Source organism: Caretta caretta, chromosome 9 (genome assembly GCF_965140235.1).
Source record: "Caretta caretta isolate rCarCar2 chromosome 9, rCarCar1.hap1, whole genome shotgun sequence".
NCBI classification, from domain to species: Eukaryota; Metazoa; Chordata; order Testudines; family Cheloniidae; genus Caretta; species Caretta caretta.
In genome coordinates this window covers 5680905-5706297 of record NC_134214.1, presented here as the reverse complement: position 1 = coordinate 5706297, position 25393 = coordinate 5680905, and the positions used below count along the sequence as shown (strand labels likewise).

At 59.3% G+C, this 25393-nt stretch overlaps 1 protein-coding gene across 3 annotated transcripts in view; it reads right to left on the bottom strand.

Annotated features, from left to right (window-relative positions):
* TNK2 (tyrosine kinase non receptor 2) overlaps window positions 1-21884 on the bottom strand; it is a 76518-nt gene extending 54634 nt beyond the window's left edge. Inside the window, exons 1-2 of one of the 3 annotated variants that reach the window (XM_048864628.2) lie at window positions 20398-21884; window positions 2595-2913 (exon numbers count right to left, since the gene is read on the bottom strand). In XM_048864628.2, the coding sequence (XP_048720585.1) occupies window positions 2595-2792 (198 nt within the window). In that variant the 5' untranslated portion in view covers window positions 2793-2913; window positions 20398-21884. Of the gene's footprint in view, window positions 1-2594; window positions 2914-3608; window positions 3667-20397 lie in introns of those variants that run through there. The other 2 variants (XM_075132058.1, XM_075132059.1) reach the window with 2 other exon arrangements.
* Between the last annotated feature and the right edge of the window lie 3509 nt (window positions 21885-25393).

Genomic DNA, 25393 nt, shown 5'->3' with positions numbered 1-25393 from the left:
AACTGTGCGTCACAGGCCCCGTATTGCAAGTGGTGATTCTCCCTTTGTTTGCACAGCAGGGGCCTGTGTTTCTGGAGCAGGAGGCAGGTTTCCAGGCAGCGCAGTGGCAGCCACGAAGCTGTCCTGACTTCTGGGCCTCAAGTGCAGCAAAGCCTCTGAACCATCACACCGCTCCCAGGAGAGGACACTGGCTGGATGATTTTCTGTGGCTACAGAGAGTCATTGCAGCCCAGCACCCAGCCTCACCCACCCAGCCACAGCCCCATCTATGTCTGAGCTTTGGGTTTGCTGGTTGGGAAATACCCTGATGGGCAACAGTTCCTGTGGCAAACGCTGGGGCCAGGATGCTGTCAATGGGCTCAAGGGGGGGGAAGACTTTAAATCAGTTGTTCCCACCCCCTTACTAATCCCAGGTGGTTTGTTCACCCTGCCTCTGCACAGCAGCGGGATCAGCGCCTGGGCTCCTGGAGCCTAAGCCGGGGGGTTCCAGGAAGGGATTCATTGTTTTAAGGAACAGCCCAACCCTCCCCACACCCCAAGTGCAGCACCCCGCAGCAGCGCCAGAAGCCAGGCCGTGGCTCAAGGAGGCAGCCGGTCTGAGAGGCGGAAGGGCAGCCAAGGCGGGAGCGAGTGGGGTACGTAGATCCGGTTCTAGGGCTCTTTCCCAGTCCAAAGTGCCTTGAAAACCTGTGTACGTACAGGAGGTCGTCTCCACCACAAGGGTGAAACACAGCAACTGCCCAACAGCTGCAGAAACCATGGACAGAACAGGAAGGAAAAGACACTAACGAATCAGGAGCAGTCTAGGGCTCCAGGGCCGGCCCTGTGCCACCCAGCATGGCTGCCCGGACTCCACGGCAGCAACAGGGACAGAGCTCAGACCCTCCTGCTCCAAAAACCCAGGCCTAAGGAGACTCTCCATTAACTGTAAGTAGTATGGGGGCTCTGACCCACAGCGGGGCCATTCTAATTCCACCCTGTAGTAGGCTCCGCAAGGTGTCAGCCATTCACTAGGATGCTGGAGCTGCAGAGGAAGTTACACAAGCAGCCAATAACTTCAGGGGCTGGCACCTGGCCAGCGCGCTGGGCTCGCGAATGCGCCCTTGCAAAAAGCGGCATCTTTCACCACAGTCAGTCGCGGCCAGCTTTAAATCTCAGCCAAAAGATGGACCCTCCAATAGCATGGTACCCCCCACATCGCATGGGGGCCAGCCCCTCCTGAGAGTGCCCCCCTACTGAGTCCCCAGTACCCTGAGAGCACCCCCACCCCCCACTGCCTGCAGCACAGAACTCTGGAACTGCTTGAGAGCGCCCCCTACTGAGCCCCCAGCACTGAATGAGAGCCCCCCAGGAAGCCTCCCCACTACCTACAGCATAGAGCCCCCTGCCACTGCCTGAGAGCACCCCCTAGCATTACACTGGGCATGGGGATGGCACTGCCTGAGAGCCCCCCCCCCGTCACCACCTGAAAACGCCCCCTACTGACCCCCCCCCCCACTCCCTGCAGCAGAGTATCCCCGGCACCACATGTGAGCACCCCCTGGTGAGCCCCAGCCCCCCTGCTGCCTGCAGCACGGTGCCCCTTGCCACCGCCTAAGAGTGCCCCCTATTCAGACATTCCTCCCCCCCCCGGCTGTCTGCAGCACAGCATCTCCTGGCATCAATCTGGGCATGGGGGTCAGCACTGCAGAAAGCCCCTCCCTACTCAGCCCCCAGGCCCCATTCCCCGGAGCACAGCACCCTCTGGCATCACACTGGGCATGGGGGCAGATACCGACTGCCAGGGGAGCATGTCCTGCTCCACTCCTGGCCATCCAGCATCCCTGGCATCACCCTAAGGAGAGTGGGCCCCCAAGGAAACTCCCTCACAACACCCTGAGCAGCTGGGTTGCCCTCAGTCATGGGAGATATACCCACATATGAACCAGGCTCCCGAGCCCAGCCCTGACCCCAGCCTGCAGTGCTACGGACGGAGCAGGACAAGCCAACTGGCAGGCAGGGATGCGGCGTGAGTCACAAATGCCGCACCAGGAGAGCCCAGGTGGGGGCAGCTGGGAGCCAGCCCAGAGCCTGAAAACAGGCAATTCCCTCCGGTCCAGAGCTGGGTACGGCACCACCCTGGCACAGAGCTGGCTTCAGCTGGGCACCTTTCTGCTTGGCCACAGGAGAGCGCACTTCACTCAGTTTGTGATACCGTCCCAGGCACCCGACACCAACCCGCCGACGATCGGTGGAGGGTGCGGGCAGGGGCTGGGGGGCCTTGGCAGAGGTGGAGGGGAACCAAACCCCCAGCCCAGAAAACAGGAGCGCTGCACTTCCTTCACCCACCTGAGCAGCTAGCCTGGCCCAATCACACCCTGCTAGGCCCAGGACCTGCTGAGAAACAGGCAGCAGAGAACCCCAGCCCTGCAGGGACCCCCAGCCCAGAACCTGATCTCAGTTACACCAAACCCCTCCATATCCACACCAGTGTCTGGTCCTGTGGGCCTGGCAAGATCGCTCCCAGCCGGCACTGGTGCTGCCGGCCCGTGAGTGGGGACAGGCCTCTGGTGAGCGCGGGAAGGCTGGCAGTGCAGTGCAGCGGAGGGCCCTACCTGAGGCTCGGACGCTGCTCCGTCTGGGCCTTGCGGTCCTGCCCCAGGGGACTCGTCAGAGGGCAGGGGGGCTCCAGCAGCGTTGGGGGGATATTCCGGGGGGCCGGGAGGGCGTCCGTTTTGGCCTCCCACAGAGTCTTGAGTTGTACAGAGGACTGAGGGGGGCTGAGTCCTAAAGCGCCGATAATCCTGGCCCATCCGCCTCCAGGGCGCGAGATCCCAGGGGGGGTCCCAGCACGATCCAGAGGGTGGCGCCCTGCGACTTGCCAGCGCGTCCGTCCAGGGCCGGGGCCTGGCTGCTGCAGCCCATGGGCTCAGTCTGGAAGAGAGAAAAGAGGTCCCAGTCTCAGGGCACATCTCCTCCGGCCGGGCACAGCATCACGCTACGCAGGGAGGGTGCTGCCACCCGGAGCCACCAGGGTGCAGAGCGAAGTCACTGCCTGGCCGGGATGACTCCATGCCAAAGCCCCCACCCCCCTCCAGGCACCGACCCCAGAGGGAAACCAGCCCCGCAGGGGAAGTGCCACCCTCCCATTTGAGAGGAGACCAGGGACTGGGCTCGAACCCAGCACCTGCTCACTGGCTCTGGTGGAGACAGGCAGGCAGGCTCCTTGCAGCTGGCCCCCGGCGTGCCCAGGTGCCAATGCAAACAGGGAGGCCGGACGTGCCATTCTCTGGGACAGGGAGGGGGGATCCCAGAGTCAGGGACCCTTCCAGCTCTGCCCAGGGCAGAACATACAGACGGGGTTGCTAGAGCACAGCTCCCCATGGCACCGGGGCAGAGCCAGGCCATGGGACCCTAGTGGAGAGGAATCAGGATCCCTCTTTGAGCGGCCCCCAAGATGGATGCTGTTGTTCCCCCCACTGCCCCCAGAGCCCTGCTCTGCCTGGCCAGTCGGCAGCCCTGGCACGCAGCCCCTCTGGGATGGAGTGCAGTCCCATGCACACCACAGGGGAGGAAGGGAGCACTGGCCCCCACCCCTGGGACGCGGCCTGCCCCAGCTGTACCCCTACCTTGGCAGCCCAGCCCAGCCTCCAGCAATCTCCCTGCAGTGCGCGCAGCTGGCAATGGCCGAGGCTCTCCACCCGCCTTTGAGCAGCCAGCTGGGCCCCAGCCCACGGGGGCACCGTTGGGGCGGCGGGAGCCTGGCTGTAAGGCCGGAGGCTGCAGCCAAGGCCATGGCTCAGCTGCCGTCCACAAATGGCCCCGTGCCCTCCCCCATCAGCTCCCAGGGCCTGGGAGTCAATGAGCTCATTGTCCGGGGGATGGAGGGGGGGCAGAGCTACGCTCTGGCATTTGCCCCTGACTGAGTGGGTGCTCACCCCCCTCCCCCCACATCAGGGGCTCTCACGCAACCCCTCTCTGACTCAGGGCCCTGGCTGGATCAGCTGGGACGTCCTGTCCCTGCTCCCAGTCCTGGGGGAGCCGGCGTGTGAGGAACACGGAGCCGTGTCTCAGCCACCCCCGCCCAAGCCAGCACTCAGGGATCCTGCCAGGGCGCAGCCAACCCACATCGGGGGCCTTGAGAACAGGGAGAGGAGGGGACTAGCCTGTTCCTGGCAGTAAAGGGCCAAGAGGTCTTGTTAGAGGGAAGAGATGGTCTGCTCCCCACACCCAGCTCTGCCGGTGTTCCCCACTCCCAACCCACAGCCCCACCACTATCCCAGCCCTGAGCTCCCCTGCTGCTCTGTCGGTGCCCCTCAATCCCGACCCGCAGCCCCCTGCTAGCCCAGCCCTGGGCTCCCCCCCAAACTCTGCCGGGGCCCCCCACTCCTGACCCGCAGCCCCCTGCCAGCCCAGCTCTGGGCTCCCCACCCAGCTCTGCCAGGGCCCCCCGCTCCTGACACACACGGTACAGGATGAACCAGAACCCTCCATGAGCTCCTCAGTCCTAGGCAGACTCAGCATCTCCCCCCTCACCCCCCACGCTCTAATGTAGCTGCACCAATTACTGCTGCTGCTAATTAATAGGCCCATTTCCTCCCCTGCTGCTGGCTCCTTTGGACCGTGTCCAGAAGAGGTGAGAATCCCACTCGGCAGCCAGCACCAGCCACCGCGCCAAGCTGTTCACTCCGGCCCCGGAGCTGTGCTCGCAGCACAGATGCTGGGACTGCGGCATGACAGTCCCCAGCCGGGCGAGGGAGATCTGCCCCCGGGAGGCTGCACGGGGGCCAGCGGGACCCCGTGGCCAGACAGGAGCAGCCTCTCCCAGGAGCAACACCGGAGGCTGCAGCTGACCCAGCAGTGGCAGGGGGGGTCTCTGGGCCAGACACTCACATTCACCAAGAGCTTCTCACGCCACAAAACTCCTCTTGGCCCAAGCCCTCCCCCCCGTCACACAGAGGCCCCGGGGCCTGAGCTGGATACGGACTGGGCCCCGCAGCGCCACTGATGGGCTGAGCCCCACAGCGCCCCCAGGAGGTGGGGATGTCTCGCCCCCACTCACCACGTGTGAGCCGGTGCACAGGTCAGACAGTCAGCACAGCGTACAGCACCTGGCACCATGCGGCTGCTGCACGGCTCAGCCCAGGTCCCACAGGGTGGAGCAGGGAACACCCCAGTCCCCTCTCCACCGGGCCTCCTTCCTTCCCTCTCCCAGGGCAGGATCAACCCAAGGTTTCTGACTGGTACCAGCTGGGATCCAAATGCCTCTGGGTGCATTTACACAGGGGTGGCCCCTGGCTATTCACCCATCCCCCAGGCAGGAGGCCCCACCCACAGGAGCCTGAGAGGGGCCAGAGGAAAGGAAATGAAGCTGCAGAGGGTGGAGATGAAAGGCCCCAGCTCAGTGCACATGTGCTCAGCAATTAAGGCTCTTAAAGGGACAGTGTAACCCTAGGCAGTCAGGACCACGGGCCCACTGTTGGTGGTTCCGGGCTGGATGCACACAGGGCCTTGGAAGGGGCTGGGGAGCATGTGGGCCAGGGCACTGTCACGTGCTGTTCAGGGCATCCAGACAGAGAGCCCTAGGGATATGGCTGCTGGGGGACAAGCCCCAATGGTGACACAAGAGCCTCAAACCCACCATCCAACTGCCCCCCCATGCAGCACACATGGACACTGGGGGTACCAGCAACATCACATGTAAGCCAGGGCCTTGGGCGCTAAGCCACAGGTCTCCATCCCAGGGCGCAAGCTGCAGGGCAGGGTATGTATCCTCACCCCCGACCCTGCCGCTAGAAGGCAGTTGCCACCCACACCACCCACTGTCTTGGAGACACAGGTGGCTGCAGGGGGGCAGAGGGGACCGGTCAGATAAGGCTTGCCTTGGAGTGGGCCAGGAGTGCACAGCCAGGTGCCAGAGGAATGCAGCACCCCCGGAGGGGACCCTGACCATGCTTCGTGGCACTGCCCCCCATCTCACCATGCCCCGAGTGCCCTTACCCCAGTTCCACTCACTTCCCTTCCCAGCAGTTCCAGCTGCAGCCCAGCCCAGGAGAGCCATGTACCCTGGGCCTGCCAAGCAGCAGAGAATCCCAGAGCCCCCTCCAGTACCCCAGGCTGGTGGGAGACCCCGAGGGCAGAGAAGGCTGGTTCGGCGGGCACAGCCTCACCCTGGCAGGTATCTGTTCCCCAGCAGCTCTAATCTGCCCATTCCCACCAGCCACAGCGGGAGCGTCAGGGTGTTCAGGGCAGAGCCTTGCATCCGGCTCTCCCCCAGCCAGCCCAATGCCAGCGCCCGTTCAGCAGGAAGCCAGAAGATCCCTCCAGCCTTCTCCCACCCAGTCCCCGCAGCCATGGCTTCCGCTATCATGTCAGCAGCCACCCAAATGACCCTGGAACATGCCAGGAAGGGGGTTGTGGTGTCTCAGCTCGGTGGGTATGGAGAGGGCTGGGGGGTGGCTCCCCCTGCCCCCCAACAAGCCAGGCAGTGCAGGGGCTCCCGTGGGCACCCACGGGGCTATGCCCAAGGGAGGGGAGTGGAAGTTGCTACACCCCCTGGCCCCGGCAGCACTGGGGAGCAACCCAGCCCACGCAGCACCCTGCAGCCCAAGGCCAGGCTGGGGGAGCCATGAGCGAGTGACCAGCACAGACTCCACCCACCAAACCCCCCAGCTCCCCTCTCCGCCCACCCAGGGGAGTTCAGACCTGCTCCTGCACCAGCCGACCTGCCCAATGGCTCCGCAGCACCAACAGCCCACGTCCCCGGCTTCCTGCCCACGCCGCAGCTGCATGGCGCTCAGCCACCTCGCACCGGAGGGGGAGTGCACCTGGCGGCCCGGTGGGGGGAGGGGCAGGGATGTGCCACACCTGGAAATGGGGGAGCAGGGGGGTTCTAAGGGATGATCACAGCCCCCGGCGTCTGCTCTCTCACCATCCCTGGACGTGCTGGAGAGGGAAAAGCCCCGCTAGGTCCCATCTACAGCATTCCCTCTCCCCCCCCACCCCATGGTACTGCCTGAGCCCCTCCACTGCTCCAACTACGCGTGTTCCCCACCTGGCTGGAGCCTGCGGCCCCACCGACACTGGGAGACGGTGCCCGTGTAGCATCCCCACTACTGTACAGCTGGCAACCGGCCCCTAGAGCGCCTGCGGCCTGGGCACTGACCGGCCTCTCCCGCACCGAGCACAGGGAGGGGCAGGGACCTGCTCAGGGTCACAGAGAGCCCAAGTCTGGCCTTCCCCCCAGTCAGCCATGCCCACTGGGGGACGCGCACTCCCCTCCTAGACGAGGCGGGACAGTGGGCCCAGGCAGAGACCCACATATACTCCCTCCCCCCCAGCAGCTCACATGGCACAATGGGCACCGGTGGGCTCACTGGCATGGCTTGGCTCTGGTCCCCTCACCTCCCAGCTGCCTGTTCAAATTAGCCTGGGCCAGGCATGCCCCAAAGCTGCTGTGGCCTGCCAGCCCGGCGACGCAAGCATGGACGGTGCTTGGTGGCTCTCAGCCCAGCTGGTCACAGACTAGTGACCACTGCACATTGGCACCCACAAATGGCTGCCAGCTGCCAAGGGGGAGCGCCCAGCTGTGGGGGACCACCGACAAGCTGGGCGGTGCAGAGGGCTTTGCCAGCTAGATCCTCTGGGGCCGTAGGTGGGAGATGCTTCCTCCTCCACAGCCCAAAAGTGGAACCTTTGGGGAGCAGAGAGACAAAACCCCCTGGGCAGGCAGCTGCCCTCAGCAGCACTAGAGGGCAAAGGACACTTTGGCACAGCAGGGCCCCTGGGGAGGGGATCAGAGACCAGAGCGCAGGGGAGGGAGGGAGCGCAGGGGAGGGAGGGAGGGAGCGCAGGGGAGGGAGACCAGAGCGCAGGGGAGGCCTCTGTGCCGGAAGCAGCATGCCGGGGCTGCTCCTGGGAGCAGACGCATCCTATGGCGCATGTGGAATGGCCACCCCACCCCAGCCTAGAATGCCAACATCTGGCATGCCACCAGCCACATCTGGACCACCACCAGCCCCAAGCTGCCTTCTCACTCCCCTGTCAGCCCCTCTGCCAGGGTGTTCCAGGGGAGCAGGGGCCAGACCGCGCCTGCTTCGCTTCCCACTCGCTGCCAGGGGGAGAAGGGCCCCTTTGTCTCTGCTCCAGCCCCGGGAGACAGAGCCACAAAGGAGCTTTCTGCGGAGATCGTTGTGTGAAGGGCAGAGGTGCAAAAGGCCACGAGGGAGAGAGACAAACCCAGAGCCCACAGGGGGCTACAAACCTCCCCGGGCTTGCCTCAAGAGAGTAACCTCCACAGCTGGCCCTTCACAGCCCGCCAGCTGCACATGGCGGTCCATGCATGGCTGTCAGCAGAGATGGTCCGGGACACAACCCCATGTCCCTAAGCCGCAGTCGGCCAGAAGCTGGGACTGGATCACTCGCTTGCCCTGTTCTGTTCATCCCCGCTGAAGCATGTGGTCCCGGTCCCCGTCAGAGACAGGGTGCCAGGCTGGAAAGACGGTTGATCTGACCCAGCATGGCCGTTCTTATGCCCTCTGATCCTGCAAGGTGCTGGGTGCCTTCGAGTCCCAGCAGCTTCCCTGAGGAGCGAGGGCACTCAGCACCTGCCAGCACACCATGTGACAGGACATCTATGAGGGCCATCTCCAGGAAGAGAGGGGAAGGCTCAGGTGGGAATGGAGGGGGGTGGGGGGAAGACTGCTGGGCAGTCAGTTGCATGACAAGCACATCTCTCCTCTGGCAGCCAGAGTGCCCTAGGCATGCAGGGTTTGCCAGACCAGTCAGAGCACTGGATCACCTGACCTGCTGCCAGCAACACACGCTCCAGGGGTGGGAAAACAGGCTCATGGTGAAGCAGGACAATTGTGCAAGGCTGCACAAAGGGGCAGGATTCCTGAACCCTGCACCCACTGGTCCTGAAGCATGGGGCTTGCTCACCCGTACCTTAGCTTGCTGAACTCCCCTACATTAGCGATATGGTTATCCAGCTGTAGGCTCCAACTGCCCTGAACCCCACCGACAGTCATTTCCCTGCGTGATCCCTTGGCTTCTCACCCGGCCCTCGGCTTTGGGGCTTCACATTGCAATGGCTACACGACTCCACTGAAACAAGCCAAATCCCAGAAAAAGTCACTTCCTTCCTTACGTGTATAAATGAGTCAGTCTCAGGCCAGCAGACGGGACCTTTACGATCCTATAGTCTGACAAGCTGCGTGGCACAGACCAGAGGCTCCCCCAGCCACTCCTGCAGCCAGTGCAGTCGCTTGCAGCTGGGCTAGAGCAGACCTTACAGAAAGCATTGACCTGGCCCCTCCTCTCCCCAGCCTTTGCAGAGATGCCCTTAGGCACCAGGCAGGGAGCTGGTGGTTCCAGTCTCCAGCTCCCCACATTCAGATTGGGCCTCTCTGTTTCTAAGGGTCAGGGGAAACATTTCAATTCGCACGCAGGTGCTTGAGTCCAGCCTGCACTCAGTGGAGTTTCTCTGCAATGCCTTAATGCTAGAACACAGCAACCGACTGACTCCAAAACGCCCTGGCACATTCCAGGCATCAAGGGGCAGAACTCCCCCGATCTGCAGAGAAGGGGGGGGAATTGGAAAGCTAGACAGGGAAGTGGGGATGCACAGAGCCCTGGTCACCTGGTTAACACGCCCCTCAGCTTCAACCCCCTCTAACTGTCTACAGTTCAAAGCACCAGTTAGTGGCTGGTTGCCATTAACGCCTTCCCGCATAACACTCTCCTCCCCAAACTCAGCTCTGCTGATCTTGCCCACAGAGTGAAACTCTTGACATCCTGAGTGATGCAACTTCCAGAAAGGAAGGAAAGAACTAATGCTGAAGGAGGGGGGTGAATAGGGGACATGAGGTAGACAGAGCCCCGGACATGTAACAGAGGAGGGAATGAAGGCAACATAGAGCCCATGACCCAGGGGCAGACCAGGGGACCCTGGTATGTGGAACGGGAATGGAGGGGAGACTCGGGGGCACAACCCCTGGCATGAAAGAGGAATGTGGGGCCCGAGGGAGTCCCTGAAATAGAGGGGGATGGGAGGTGGCACACATGGAGCTGGGGGGAAGAAGCGATGCAAGGAGCCCTTTGTGTGCGACAAAAGCTACAAAGAGTGTTACTCTCTAGAACAAAACAAACCCCTTGCAAAGCAAAACAGAGGCTGTTTCCCTCTAACTCTCTGATCTGGCCGGTGAATGATTTTCAATAGTGCAGTCACAACAGGACACAGCTTTTGAAAATAACCTTGCTGGAACCTTGAACGCGACCAGCCAGGGGTGTGTCAGCAGCGTGCATGCGTACGTGCACACTCACACACACACTTGCACAAGCCGTGTGCACACACCCCACATGCCACTGCACAAGCAGCGTGCACGTGTGTACATGCACCCCACACCCCATTGCACGAGAAATGCATGCACACCCAGCATGCCATTGCGCAAGTAGCACACACACCACTGGACAAGCAACGCGCATGTACGGACAGCCGCGTGTGCTCACACCCTGCATGCCACTGCACTAGTGCGCACACACACCCCCCACACACCATTGCACAAGCGGTGCACACCCACTAGACAGCTCCAGAAAGACTAACTCATCAAATCAATGCAGCTAGACATGCCCCCCAGCTCAGGCCTGCCAAACAGCCCGGCAATAACTCTCCGATGAACTCACAACAATCCTGGGCAGCCCCCAGTAAGCCCGCGTGCACAGAGCTGCCTTGGGAGCAATGCTAGCAAGCAGCGAGAGCAGCCCAGCAAGAGCTTCCAAGCAACCCTACAGTAATACACACGCAGGAGCAGCATAGGAACAGTCACACTGGGTCAGACCAAAGGTCCATCTAGCCCAGTATCCTGTCTTGCAACAGTGGCCATGGCCAGGTGCCCCAGAGGGAATGAACAGAACAGCTAATCAGCAAGTGATCCATCCCCTGTCGCTCATTCCCAGCCTCTGGCAAACAGAGGCTAGGGATACCATCCCTGCTCATCCTGGTTAATAGCCATCGATGGACCTATCCTTCATGAATTTATCTATCGTATACACTCGTTCATTAGCCTGTTCGCCTATAAACCGACCCCCCAAGATGGATAGGTAAAGATAGTAAAAACTGTATGACCCTTTCATAAGCCGACCCTATATTTCAGGGATTGGCAAACTTTGGCTCCCGGACCGTCAGGGTAAGCCGCTGGCGGGTCGAGACGTTTTGTTTACCTGGAGTGTTCACAGGCACGGATCCCCTCAGCTCCCAGAGACCGCGGTTTGCCGTCCCCAGCCACTTCCCGCAGCTCCCATTGGCTGGCAACAGCAAACCGCGACCACAGGGAGCTGAGGGGTTCCGTGCCTGCAGACGCTCCAAGTAAACAAAACGTCCCGACTTGCCAGCGGCTTACCCTGACAGGCCGGGAGCCAACATTTTCCAACCCCTGCTATATTTTAAAAGCTGGCATCACAAGAAACACTCAAAAGTTTTGCTAGAATTATTTTAATGTAATCTAACAAAAAACCTGTTATAACAACTGAACAAATATGTATTCACCTTCAAAATTACAGTCAATATTTAAAATCAGTAAATGGATATTTAAAACAAGTAACTTAGAACAATACGAGACTTTAAAAAGTCTTAAAATCCTTGAAAGTCTGAATCAATCTCTGATTCACCAAACAGTTCATTAAACTCAGCTTCAGCCACAGCTGCACCTGTATTTTCATCGTAGATGTCGGCAGTGTCGTCTTCAGACTCAGATTTCTTCTCATCATCAGCCTCTGTTGTGTCATCATTAAATTACGGCATCATCTTCTGACCCGTTGAGTACATTGCTCATACAGCATTTCCTAAATGATTTTTCTATCATTTCCGAGGGAATGGACACCCATGCGTCCTTGATCCACTGGGAGACCAGATTGCTTTCAGGTTTCATAAGATTCCCACCTTTTGTCAACTTCGCCATGCCTGAGCACATCCATTCAGACCACATTTTGCATAGCTGGTCTTTAAAGGGTTTGTTCGGGCAGACATCAAGCAGTTGTAGAACTGAAGTTAAGCCTCCAGGTATTACAGCCAAAGTAGTTTTCATATTTTTGGCCACATTTTTCACCTCATTCGTCTTGTGTACCCTGAACATGTCCCAAACGAGCATAGCAGGTTTCTTGAAAAGTGCTCCTGGTCTCTTATTCCACACTTTTTCCAGCCATTCAATAGTCCCACTTTCATCCATCCATCCCTTTTCGTGTGCTCGTACGATGACACCAGCAGGAAATTTCATGTTTTTAGGCAAGTTTTTTCTTTTAAAAATAAAAACAGGAGGAAGCTTTTGATCAGTTTGCCAAACACGATAAAACCACGGTAAAATGGATTTTTTCATGGCCAGTGGTTTTAATTAAAACTGTTTTTTCCACCAACACCAGTTACCGGTCTGTTGCTCGGGAGATCGAACGTCATCGGTGTGTCACCCATATTTCCTATTTGTTACAGTTCAAATGCATATTCCTTTTGAAATTTTATAATAAACCTTTGGAAAGATTCTATTTTTTCTTCCAGATCTCTCAGCAGCTTTTGCGCTATCATGTTCGCTGACGAAGACGGAGACTATGATGGTTCATGAAGCGAGTACACCAAACCGCTGATGCGACAAACATTGATGGCTTTACTGACTTGTATTTGTCATCTTTCGACATTTGCAGAGCACGCAGATGAATTCCAGTTCTCGTGACAATGTACCCATCTTGTCAACATTCAACATCCCAATTAGATCTTTCTCCAGCTCAGGAAATGAAGCGCACCTCGTTGGTCATTTTTTCTTGCTTCTTGGCATGTCTTTGTTTTATTTTTTCGCCATTCTCTTACTTGCTTCTCAGGGATTCAGAATTCACGAGCAGCGGAGCAATTGTTGTTTGCATCTGCATATTCAACAACTTTAAGTTTGAACGCTGCATCATAAGCAGACCTTTTTCTTTTGATTTCACCGTTCATTTTAAATACTAGTATGAAAATAGATTATTGTTATTGTAGCTATAGATTTTGTAGGACTTTATATAGGAATGTCACCTGTTTTATCAGTGTCAAATTATTATTGTTCTTTGTTTATTTCAAAGCAGCCCTGTAGATTGGCATGTCTGTGGGAATAACAGGCTATTTCAATTTTATTCGAGATTCCATCGATTCTGCACGTTATAGTTTCATATTGGCTCAAGACTTATGAGGTCCTTTGGTAGAAATGCATGAAGAGATCAAATTACACAGCAGCGGACTGACACCAATGCTACAGTACTATCGTTCATTGTATTTTTCTGATTGGCTGGTAAGGCAGAGCATTTTGTGGAACGCATGGGTGAAATGTCACGCAGATCTGCAGCACTGCTCTTTTAGTCTTCCTTTCAAGCCAACCTGGTCCACTAAACAAAGCCTTTGCAACTGTAAAAAGGCTGCAGTATTGACATCAATAAATGGGTCGGCAAACTTTGGCTCCTGGCTGTAGTAAGATGAGGCCCTGAAACAAACTCTTGTTTCAGAGGCCCAGTCTGAGGCCTGAAGCCTAAACCAAAGTACTTGCAGGCATTGCAAAGCAAAGGCTGGGCTGTGAGCCAGAGGCAGGCCCCACTCACAGAAGTTGGCAAGAAGAGGGCTGCTAGAAGCAGGTGCATCCACACAAGTGCTAATAAGAGGAACTTGTGCCAAGATGGCATCAGAACACTCCTCAGAGATAACAAGGAACAGGCAGGTGCATCTTAAAGACGTGGTCAAAAGGACAACATGTTGGATATATTTGTTTGAACCAACATGTAAGAGGGGAGAATAAAGGGGCTGCACCTCAATACGTCAGGAGGGATGAGTAATCTGTTCTGCACCTGTAGAAGAATGGGTCTGAAAGGGCACATCGTCATCCAGCCTAGGGGGCAGTGGAGTGTCCCGCCACTGACTGAGCTGTGTCCATTGCCGGGGGCACATATTCATAGTATGTCCGGTAGAGTCTATAGGGAACTATTACTGTGCTTCGTTTGACAATAAATCTGGTCGGGTGCCTTCGTACCTTACTGGAGTCTGTGGTCTTTGGGGGTTCTCTTGGGGTCTGCTGTGTCAGCGATCTGCACAGAGCTGGGGCAGCACACAAAGGAAACACGCACACAGCCGACTATCATCATCATCATCGAACAAGAGCAGAGCACCACACCGGTAGCTATTGACCACACCGGCCTGTCAGGGTAAGCCGCTGGCGGGTCGGGACATTTTGTTTACTAGGAGCGTCTGCAGGCAGGGAGCCCCTCAGCTCCCTGTGGTTGCGGTTCGCCGCTCCCAGCCAATGGGAGCTGCAGGACGTGGCGCCACTCCCAGCTTCTGGCCAACAGAGGCTAGGGACACTCAGAGCATGTTGTTCCATCCCTGCCCATCCTGGCTAATAGACATTGATAGACCTTTCCTCCATGAATTTATCTAATCCTTTTTTGAACCCAAAAAGAAAAGGAGGACTTGTGGCACCTTAGAGACGAACAAATTTATTTGAGCATAAGCTTTTGTGTACTTTTGACCTACACAACATCCCCTGGCAATGAGTTCCACAGGCTGACTGTGCATTGTGTGAAGAAGTGCTTCCTTTAGTTTGTTTTTAACCTGCTGCCTATTAACTTCATTGGGTGACCCCTAGTTCTTGTGTTATGAGGAGTAAATAACACTTCCTTATCTACTTTCGCTACACCAGTCATGATTTTATAGACTTATATCATATCTCTCCTTAGCCGTCTCTTTTCCAAACTGAAAAGTCCCAATCCTATTAATCTCTCCTCATACGGAAGCTGTTCCACATCCCTAATCATTTTTGTTGCTCCTTTCTGAACCTTTTCCAATCCCAGTATATCTTTTTTGAGATGGGGCGACCACATCTGCACACAGTATTCAAGATGTGGGCGTACCCTGGATTTATATAGAGGCAACATGATATTTTCTGTCCTATTATCTATCCCTTTCTTAATGATTCCCAGCATTCTGTTCGCTTTTTTGACTGCCACTGCACACTGAGTGGATATTTTCAGAGACTATCCACAATGATGCCAAGATCTCTTTCTTAAGTGGTAACAGCTAATTTAGACCCCATCGTTTTATATGTATAGTTGGGATTGTGCTTTTCAATGTGCATTACTTTGCATTTATCAACATTGAATTTCATCTGCCATTTTGTTGCCCAATCACCCAGTTTTGAGAGATCCCTTTATAGCTCTTCACAGTCTGCCTGGGACTTAACTATCTTTAGTAATTTTGTATCATCTGCAAATTTTGCTACCTCACTGTTTACCCCTTTTTCCAGATCATTTATGAATATGTTGAATAGGACCAGTCCCAGAAGAGACCCCTGGGGGACACCACCATTTACCTCTCTCCATTCTGAGAGCTGACCATTTATGCCTACCCTGTGTTTCCTATCAGCCCACCACAGGAAGCTGCACAGCTGTGCAGAACCAAGCTCAGACCCCTGAATCAGCCTCTCCAAGCCTGGATTGTAAACTGGAGACTGGACTCTTCTCCCCACGCCAAGAGGCACAGAGGAGCTATCCGGGGCAGAAGACAGGTGACTGGCTGAGCCCGAGGGCTATAAACAGGCTCCTTTATCTCCTCTAACCTAAGCCCAAATCCAGGCCTTCCTGCACAGGAGGGGAATGGAAAGCTTGGGGCCAAGACAGTGCCGTGGTGTCTGAGCTCTGCCCCAGCACTCACAGGAGCCAGCAGCACCCTTCTCTCAAAGGAACCCCGAGGGCGGGCGGACGAGCAGCAGCGGCTGGGCCTGCTCAGGGCTGGCTGCTATTTCAGAGACTGATCCAGAGGCAAGCTCTGGCTTCAGCGGGAGCGGGAGCAGGCCTGAGACGGAGCTCCCTGCGCTAATGGCACTGGCATAGCCACTGATTAACGCGCTCAGCACCTGACAAGTACACAGCCCCAGGATCACCCTGCTACAGGCGGGAAACTGAAGCACGCGCAGGCAGCAACTTGACGGAGGGAGTCTGTGGCAGAGACAGGACGGAACTCGAGAGCTTCTGGCTGCCAGGACTGTGCTCAGGGTGCTCAGCCAACCTCCTGTGCACGGCACAGCTTGAGCACAGCTGCAGGACTGCTGCCCCTGTGGGGCCCACAGAGAAAGCAGGGCCAGATCCTGGTCCCACCCCAGTGCATAGAAATGCCCCTTCCTCACAAGGAGTCCCGCAGGAGCAGGATGGGGCGGGCCAGCAGTGGACATGGACACGGACATTCCCTCTCTCTCACCAGTTCATTGCAGGGGATCTCAGCCACCCTGCCCTTGCCAGGTTGACTGGGAGCAAGGCCCGGTGAGGTCCCAGCTGCAGGGCAAGGCAATCCTGCTATGGAAGAGGCCAAGAGCACAGTTAATTACCAGCAAAGTCAAGAGAACCAGGCAGGAGAATGCAACACAGCCAATGAGCGCCCCCTCCATCCTTCCCTCTCCCCGCTGGACTCCTCCACTCTACAGGAGCGAGCAGCGTCTGTAAGGTCCCTTCCAGCCAGATTCCAACACGCTGTACACGCTACAAATTGCTTCACTCACCACAGACATGCAGTCACCTCTGGGGTGGAATGCGCGCTGTTTACTGGCCACCCAGCAACATTGCGCAGCAGTTCATAACGGGAAGCAAATAGCTCCTCCCAGTGAAGCTGGCGGGGGACACGGAGGGATGCAGAATGGAGCATCCTGGCTGGATCCCCATTAGCTGAGGGTGCTGCCGTCTTGCCCGAGGCACGGTGCCTGCCACAGGGCACCTGAGAGCCAGTGAGCAAGTCCCCACCCCTCCAGAGGGCTTCCCCGGGAGGAGGACCCTGGCGAGAGCCAGCCTGGTGGCCAGCCAGAGCTGCACCCCACCTGGAAGCTAACACAGCCTGGCAGCAGGCGAGGATTTATGGCCCTGCTGTGGGAGCCGTTCTCCACTGTGGAGCCTCACAGCAATGGGCTGGGAGCAGCTGCACAGGAGCAGCCGGCCTCTGTTTTGGCGGGATGTTCTGGGTGTCTGGCTCTCCTGGTCCAGTCCCCGCACACCGAGGTGCGCACGCAGGCCCGGGGACCCAGCTGCCTTTCCCAGGATAGGCAAAGCGCTCGCAGGGTTTCCACTCGCAGACTGAGTCACTCAGCCCGACACCCACACGCAGCACCCTGGGCGCAGCCACAGAGCTGCCAGCTGCCGAGGAGCCAGAGAGAGGGGAAATCACAGAGACGGGCAGCGCGCCAGCCCGGAGCCTTACCCACAATCCCCTGCCCGCCTTGCCATGCACCCAGAGCCTGCTCCCCAGTCCCGGCCCAAAGCACGGCGCTATCGAGACCCAGGCCAGTGAGGCCTGGGCAGCTCGAGGGATCGGTACCAGGTCACAGAACCTGGTGCTGACCTGAATGCAGCCCAGGCTAGCAGCTCTGGCTGTCCACCCCCCTCTGTGAAGCAACCTAGCCTCCAGCTGTTCCTAGCAGGCAGGTGTCCACACTACCAGCAGCCCCTCACTGGCAGCCTCAGCGGAGGGGCCAAGGGCGGGATGGGTCCAGGTCTGCACTGCGCCGGACAGACACCAGACAAGCTGGGGTCGGCAGCTCCCTCGGATTTCAGTGGGAGCTGAGCAGTACCCATGCCAGAGCTGAGAGGAGGGAGGGCTGAGCCAGCTAGGAGAGGCTGCTCGCAGTGGGGCTGCTGGAGGTGCAGCCCATGGTATTTTCAGTCCCAGCACTGGCATCGAGCTCGGCGTGATAAGAACAATGACCTCTTGGAAGCAAGTGGGAAAAGCAGAGCCCTGCAGGGGAGATTAACCCAGATCAGAGGCACCCAAGGGGGACGGGCCCCCAACACAAGTGCGGGTCTAAACACCCTTGAGCTTCAGGGACCCAACCTGCAGCCAGCACCACCATGACAATCATCAGCCCCCTAGCTGTCTACTTCAGCAATGTTCCAGCCACTCTGCCAGCACGGTAATTATACGTAGTTAACACTTGCACTGTGCGTGCCATCTGCACACACCTAAGTGGCAGAAATGATCATCCCTGTTTCACAGGTGAGTGAATTGAACCTCTGAGCAGATCAAGGACTTGCCCAAGCTAGCGGCAGAGCTGGGGAGGGAACCCAGGAGTCCCGAGTCCCCCAACACCTAAGGGATCTGCCAAACCCAGTCAGAGGAGAAATGTTCGCAAGAGTGTTTCCCCATGGGGTTGGTAAAAGGGAAGCAGCAAGCCGGGCCAGCATGGCCCGATCAGTAGCCGTATTAGTAGGAACAGGAGAAGAGAGGCAAAGAAATTCTGCTTTGGGATACGCGGATAGTGTCTCTCTGAAATTCTGCTCTACGCCCTCTGGAGTCGGGAACGCAGTCCCCCTCCCCGCCTTCTGACCCAGCTCCCTTGCTGCTTGACCCCACAGCCTGAGCGCCTCTGCTGTGGTACAGCCAGCCCCTGAGTCCCCCAGCTCTCAGGTGGGCTGGCTACTGCTGTTATTTCAGCCCTTGGGACAAGCTATTTGTGAGTCCTCTGGGGGCACTTCAGGGAGACAGCTGGAGGTCCTACAGCCACTGGGAAGAGGAGGCATGCCCCACCTGGCCCTCCCATAGAGCAGTACCCAGGGAAAGCAGCAGGGCCTCTCCCTACCACAGAGGAAGGGTTTTGTCCAACGGGTGGCTCAGAGCACTGGGGAGAAGGAGCACGTGGGGAGGGTAAATGTGTGTCTGCAGTAGCCCAGGGAAGAACTGCCCTGTCTGTCTGCAAGTATCTGAGAAGTCAAGGGAGTCACACAACGGTGTCAAAGGCAATTCAGTCTGGGGCTGGGGTTAACCCTTTCCCTGAGACGGTGACATAGACAAGTGCCCCAGAGCAGCTTCCTACACAACATTTTCTCCCGCAGCAACCTTCCTGCCCTCTCAGCTAGCAAAAAGAAAAGGAGTACTTGTGGCACCTTAGAGACTAACCAATTTATTTGAGCATGAGCTTTCGTGAGCCACTGTAGCTCACGAAAGCTCATGCTCAAATAAATTGGTTAGTCTCTAAGGTGCCACAAGTCCTCCTTTTCTTTTTGCGAATACAGACTAACACGGCTGTTACTCTGAAACCTCTCAGCTAGCAGTTTGTCCTGGGGAAGCAGGAAGGTCCAGCTACCAGTTTCAGCAGGGTTTAAGTTTTGATTTTTGAAAGGGTCTCTAGCCTCTATGGCAGAGGATGCCACCCCAGCATGGCCCAGATCCGAGCCTGATACCGCATCATCTGCCTGAGTCTGCAGACAGACAGCTCCAGTGCAGCTCAGAGTTTTGCCAAGCAGGGGCAGTGTGAAATAAACCCACCTCCAGTCAGTTTTGCACCTTCTGTTCAGAATCCCCAGGGCAGCCATGACATTGCACAAATCCCAGCCAATTCAGGCACTGGAGTCGCGGTAGCCACAGGGGAGGAGGGCCTTAGCAACAGAGGCCAGAGGAGGGTCAGAACAGCCTGGGTGGGATTGAGACGACCCTCCTTCCCCTTCTAGCTGCCAGTGTGGGGCTGGAAGGATTTCAAATTTGTCAAACAGCCACTAGCCAGCGGCTGCTAGGTAAGAGGGATCCTCAAGCTGGGTTCTGGATCAGCCCGACAGAAATCTCAGCACCCTCTCCTGTCCGAGGGATGGTGCACAAGAGTGGGAGGGGGACCGGGCTTCCCAATGGGGCCTGGTCAGTGGCCCATCACGTTTCACGCCAGCTGGCTCGGTGCCTGGTAGCCTTTCTGAGCTTTGGACAGGAGCGTCAGGCTGCATGAAGGACAATGGCTGCAGGTTTCCTGCATGGACATGGCACAGATGCAGCAGTTTGCATGCGCATACAAGGGAGGGATGCAGTGATAGAGCAGTTCGCAATCACACAGTATTTATTCTAGCCAAGGGCCTCTGCCTTCCCACAAATATGGGTGTCGTTCAGTGCCCAGATCGTGACAGCCCCGGGCCTCTTTCTTGTTGAGCCTTTCCACCGCGGCAGCTCCAATGTGCAAGTCATCAGTTTCCGCCCACAGTAACTGGGAGAAAAATTGAGCTCTGCCCATTTCCCCTCAGACAAGGGAAACCAGCTATGAGGGAACCTACAGGAAACCTTGTCTGAAGGGAAACACACTCAAGGGGTCATTGTGCTGCATGCCACAGTCTCAAAATCCACAGTAGCAGGACTTGAACTGCTCCTTGTCGCCCAAACTAAAAGAGAATTCAGTAGTGTGGGGCCTATGACACACAGATGAGCTGTCCTGACTCCCTCCAGCACAGGCCAGTGCTGCACACAGACATGCTAGCCATTCACTAGGCGCTTATTTGCCTAGGCCAGACACTTCCCGTGAGCACATGCTCCCCTTCCACAAGCGGCCCCTGGGCATGTGACGAGAACACACAAGGGAGAGCGCTGCAGATTTGTGGGGACACAGGTCTTCAGCATTCCCTTACCTGTCAGTTTCTACCTCCAGTTCCTGCCCTCCAGACTCCACACCGTCTCTCACCGCTGCCGTACTCCTGGGCTGGATGCGGCCCTGCCACTGTACCCACAGGGCCACCTCCTTCCTCAGCTGCTGCACTGCCAAGCTGCCAGGCTGGAGAGGGTATAAACTGCCAGGCTCACTGCACGGGAAAGGCGCTGCTGCTATTAAATTCCAGGAAGGCCAAGCTGGCGGCGAGGCTGCTGTATTGGACACTGCCGGGCTCACTGCACAGCACTGCGCAGGACACTGCCGGGCTCACTGCGCGCCGCCAGGCTCACTGCACGCTGCCAGGCTCACTGCACGGGAAAGGCGCTGCTGCTATTAAATTCCAGGAAGGCCAAGCTGGCGGCGAGGCTGCTGTATTGGACGCTGCCGGGCTCACTGTACAGCACTGTGCAGGACACTGCCGGGCTCACTGCACGCTGCCGGGCTCACTGCACGCTGAAGGCGTTGCTGCTTCTGCTATACTCCAAGCTAGTAAAACGCTGCTGCTCCATGTTGCCAGATTCACTGCGTGCTCCAGCAGTTGTTGGCATATGTGACCAGGAGCACTGCATGCAGCTTTACAGTGCAAAGCTCACTGTGTAGCAATGGGAGGGTGCTGCTGTTTGGTGCCCAGGCTCGGTGCGTGAACGATGAGGGTGGCGTTGCTCCTATACTCCTGGCCACCCAGGCTGGCAGTGGCATTACGGCTGGGACTCTCCAGGATTCGCCCCTCCAGGCTCCTCCTATGGGGGGATGCTCAGCTCCAGGCTCGCTGGCAAGGGATGGCACTGCTAGGCTCCTGGGCTCACTCCTCTCACGCCCTACACCTGTGCTGCTCGCCGCCTCCCCCGCTGCGGCTGCTGCTGCACATCCAGGGTCCTCCCGGCTTCCTGAACACCTGGGCTCAGCCACTCAGGCTCCTGAGGCTGCTCTTGCACCCCGCGCCCGAGGGCCTCCTCCTGCACGCCCAGCCCGAGAACCTCCTCCTGCACGCCCGGCCTCAGGCCCCCTTCCTCCTGCAGGCCCCTGACAAACCCTCCTGTCTCCTGCTGCTCTCCCTGCTGGCCCCCCTGCACTCCTGGGCTCGCCTCCCCTTCCCCTTCCGGCTGGTGCTGAACCCACGGGCCCTCTCCCCACTCCTGGGGGGCTCCCAGGGCCACACCCCGCTCCTGGGGGGCTCCCAGGGCCACACCCTGCTCCTGGGGGGCTCCCAGGGCCACACCCCGCTCCTGCACCCCTGAGCTCACTGTCCCCTCCTCCTGAGGTTGATACTTTACTCCCAGGCTCCCCTCTTCTACCAGATGCTCCTCCTGTAACCCCAGCCTCACCCCCCCCGGCACCTGTACCCGCACACTTGGCCTCACCCTAGCTGCCACCCGTGCCCGTACTCCTGGCCTTTTCCCTCTGGCCACCCGCAGCCCAAGCCTCTCTCTCACTGCCACCCGCTTCTCCCGCACCCCCGGCCTCTCTCCCACTGCCACCCGCTTCTCCCGTACCTCCGGCCTGCCTCCCACTGCCTCCCGCACCCCTGGCCTCTCCCCCACGGCCGCCCGCTGCTCCCGCACCCCCGGCCTAGACTCTCTGGTCACCGACTGCTCCTGCGCTATTGGCCTTGTCCCCACTGCCACCCACTGTTCCCACACTCCTGGCTTCACCTCTCTGGCTACCCACTGCTCCCGCACCCCTGGCCTGGCCCCCCCAGCCGCCCACTGCTCCCGCACCCCTGGCCTTGTCCCCCCAGCTGCCCACTGCTCCCGCACCCCTGGCCTGGCCCCCCCAGCCGCCCACTGCTCCCGCACCCCTGGCCTGGCCCCCCCAGCCGCCTGATACTCTTCCCCCAGGCCCAGAATCCCCCCTGACTCCTGCACCCCTGGGCTCACCCCTGACTCCTGCACGGCTGAGCTCAGGCCCCCGGACTCCTGAACGCCCCACCTCAGCCCCAACTCCTGACAGTGCCACTGCTCCCCTGCGCGCACCCCCTGCCCCCTGATGGTGCAGCTGTTGTGCTCCTGACTCCCCCTGCTTCCTGCCCCCCTCAGACTTCCCCCACACCCCTGGGGCTCCCCTACCTTACTGCTGCCCCCCTGGGGCTCCCGCACCCCCTGGGGCTCCCCTACCTTACTGCTGCCCCCCTGGGGCTCCCCCACCCCCTGGGGCTCCCCTACCTTACTGCTGCCCCCCTGGGGCTCCCCCACCCCCTGGGGCTCCCCTACCTTACTGCTGCCCCCTGGGGCTCCCCCACCCCCTGGGGCTCCCCTACCTTACTGCTGCCCCCCGGGGCTCCCCCACCCCACTGCTGCCCCCCTGGGGCTCCCCCACCCCCTGGGACTCCTCTGCCTTACTGCTGCCCCCCTGGTCCTCCCCTCCCCAGGGCTCCACCCACCCCACTGCTGCCCCTCTGCGGCTCCCGCACCCCCTGGGGCTCCCCCACCTTACTCCTGCCCCCTGGGGCTCCCCCACCCCTGGGGCTCCTCTGCCTTACTGCTGCCCCCTAGGGCTCCCCCACCCCTGGGGCTCCTCTGCCTTAGTGCTGCCCCCTGGGGTTCCCTCACCCCACTGCTGCCCCCCTGGGGCTCCCCCACCCCCTGGGGCTCCTCTGCCTTACTGCTGCCCCCCTGGGGCTCCCCCACCCCACTGCTGCCCCCCTGGTCCTCCCCCACCCCCTAGGGCTCCCCCACCCCACTGCTGCCCCTCCGCGCTCCCCCTGGTGGCGCAGCCCCCCGGCCGCACCGGGACCCCCGGGCCGGCTGCTCCGCAGCCTCCAGTCCCCGCTCGCAGGCGGCTCCGGCCCCCCCGGCCTGCGCGCGCCCGCCCCACGGGCCCGCTCTTAAAGGGGCAGGCCCCGCGCTCGAGGAGCGCGCCCGGCCCGCGGGGCCGAGCCGCGGGGGGGGGGGGGTCCCGGTCGGCGCGAGCCCTGGGCAGCGAGGGGTTAACGTGGCGAGCGGCCTGCGGCAGGGCGGGGGCGGGATGGAGGTGGGGGGTAGAGGGGTGCGTTGGGGGGGTTGGGAGGGGATGTGGGATGGATGGGGGGATGGGTGGGTAGAGGGGTGTGTATGGGGATGGATGGGGGATGTGGGATGGGGTGGAGATGAGGGGTGTGGATGGGGACGGGTGGGGAATGGGTGGGTAGAGGGGGATGGGTGGGTTTGGGGTTGGGTGGGTAGAGGGGTGTGTGTTTGGGGATGAATGTATGGGGGTGGGGGTGGAATGGATGGAGGGGTGGGGGGATGGGTGCATAGAGGGGTGTGGATGGGGACGGATGGGAGTGGGGGATGTGGGATGGGGTGGGGATGGATGGGGGGATGGGGTGGAGATGGGTGGGTAGAGGGGGATGGGTGGGTTTGGGGTTGGGTGGGTAGAGGGGTGTGTGTTTGGGGATGAATGTATGGGGGTGGGGGTGGAATGGATGGAGGGGTGGGGGGATGGGTGCATAGAGGGGTGTGGATGGGGACGGGTGGGGATGGATGGGGGGATGGGGTGGAGATGGGTGGGTAGAGGGGTTTGTATGGGGATGGATGGGGGGTGGGGGATGTGGGATGGGGTGGAGATGGGTGGGTAGAGGGGAATGGGTGGGTTTGGGGTTGGGTGGGTAGAGGGGTGTGTGTTTGGGGATGAATGTATGGGGGTGGGGGTGGAATGGATGGAGGGGTGGGGGGATGGGTGCATAGAGGGGTGTGGATGGGGACGGATGGGAGTGGGGGATGTGGGATGGGGTGGGGATGGATGGGGGGATGGGGTGGAGATGGGTGGGTAGAGGGGGATGGGTGGGTTTGGGGTTGGGTGGGTAGAGGGGTGTGTGTTTGGGGATGAATGTATGGGGGTGGGGGTGGAATGGATGGAGGGGTGGGGGGATGGGTGCATAGAGGGGTGTGGATGGGGACGGGTGGGGATGGATGGGGGGATGGGGTGGAGATGGGTGGGTAGAGGGGTTTGTATGGGGATGGATGGGGGGTGGGGGATGTGGGATGGGGTGGAGATGGGTGGGTAGAGGGGAATGGGTGGGTTTGGGGTTGGGTGGGTAGAGGGGTGTGTGTTTGGGGATGAATGGATGGGGGTGGGATGGAATGGATGGAGGGGTGGGGGGATGGGTGCATAGAGGGGTGTGGATGGGGACGGATGGAGGTGGGGGATGGGGGATGGGGTGGAGATGGGTGGGCAGAGGGGTGTGTATGGGGATGGATGGGGAATGGGTGGGTAGAGGGGGATGGGTGGGTTTGGGGTGGGGTGGGGATGGAGGTTGGGTGGGTAGAGGGGATGTGTTTGGGGATGAATGTATGGGGGATGGGGTGGGGATGGGTGGATAGAGGGGTGTGTATGGGGATGAATGAGCAGATGGATGAATAGAGGGGATGTGTTTGGGGGGAAATCGGGGTGGGGGATGTGGGGGGGCTGGGGGATGGGTGGGTAGAGGGGTGTGGATGGGGACGGATGGGGTGGGGGATGTGGGTAGAGGGGGATGGGTGGGTAGAGGTGCGTGTATGGGGATGGATGGGGAATGGGTGGGTAGAGGGGAATGGGTGGGTTTGGGGTTGGGTGGGTAGAGGGGTGTGTGTTTGGGGATGAATGTATGGGGGTGGGATGGAATGGATGGAGCGGTGGGGGGATGGGTGCATAGAGGGGTGTGGATGGGGACGGGTGGGGAATGGGTGGGTAGAGGGGGATGGGTGGGTTTGGGGTTGGGTGGGTAGAGGGGTGTGTGTTTGGGGATGAATGTATGGGGGTGGGGGTGGAATGGATGGAGGGGTGGGGGGATGGGTGCATAGAGGGGTGTGGATGGGGACGGATGGGAGTGGGGGATGTGGGATGGGGTGGGGATGGATGGGGGGATGGGGTGGAGATGGGTGGGTAGAGGGGGATGGGTGGGTTTGGGGTTGGGTGGGTAGAGGGGTGTGTGTTTGGGGATGAATGTATGGGGGTGGGGGTGGAATGGATGGAGGGGTGGGGGGATGGGTGCATAGAGGGGTGTGGATGGGGACGGG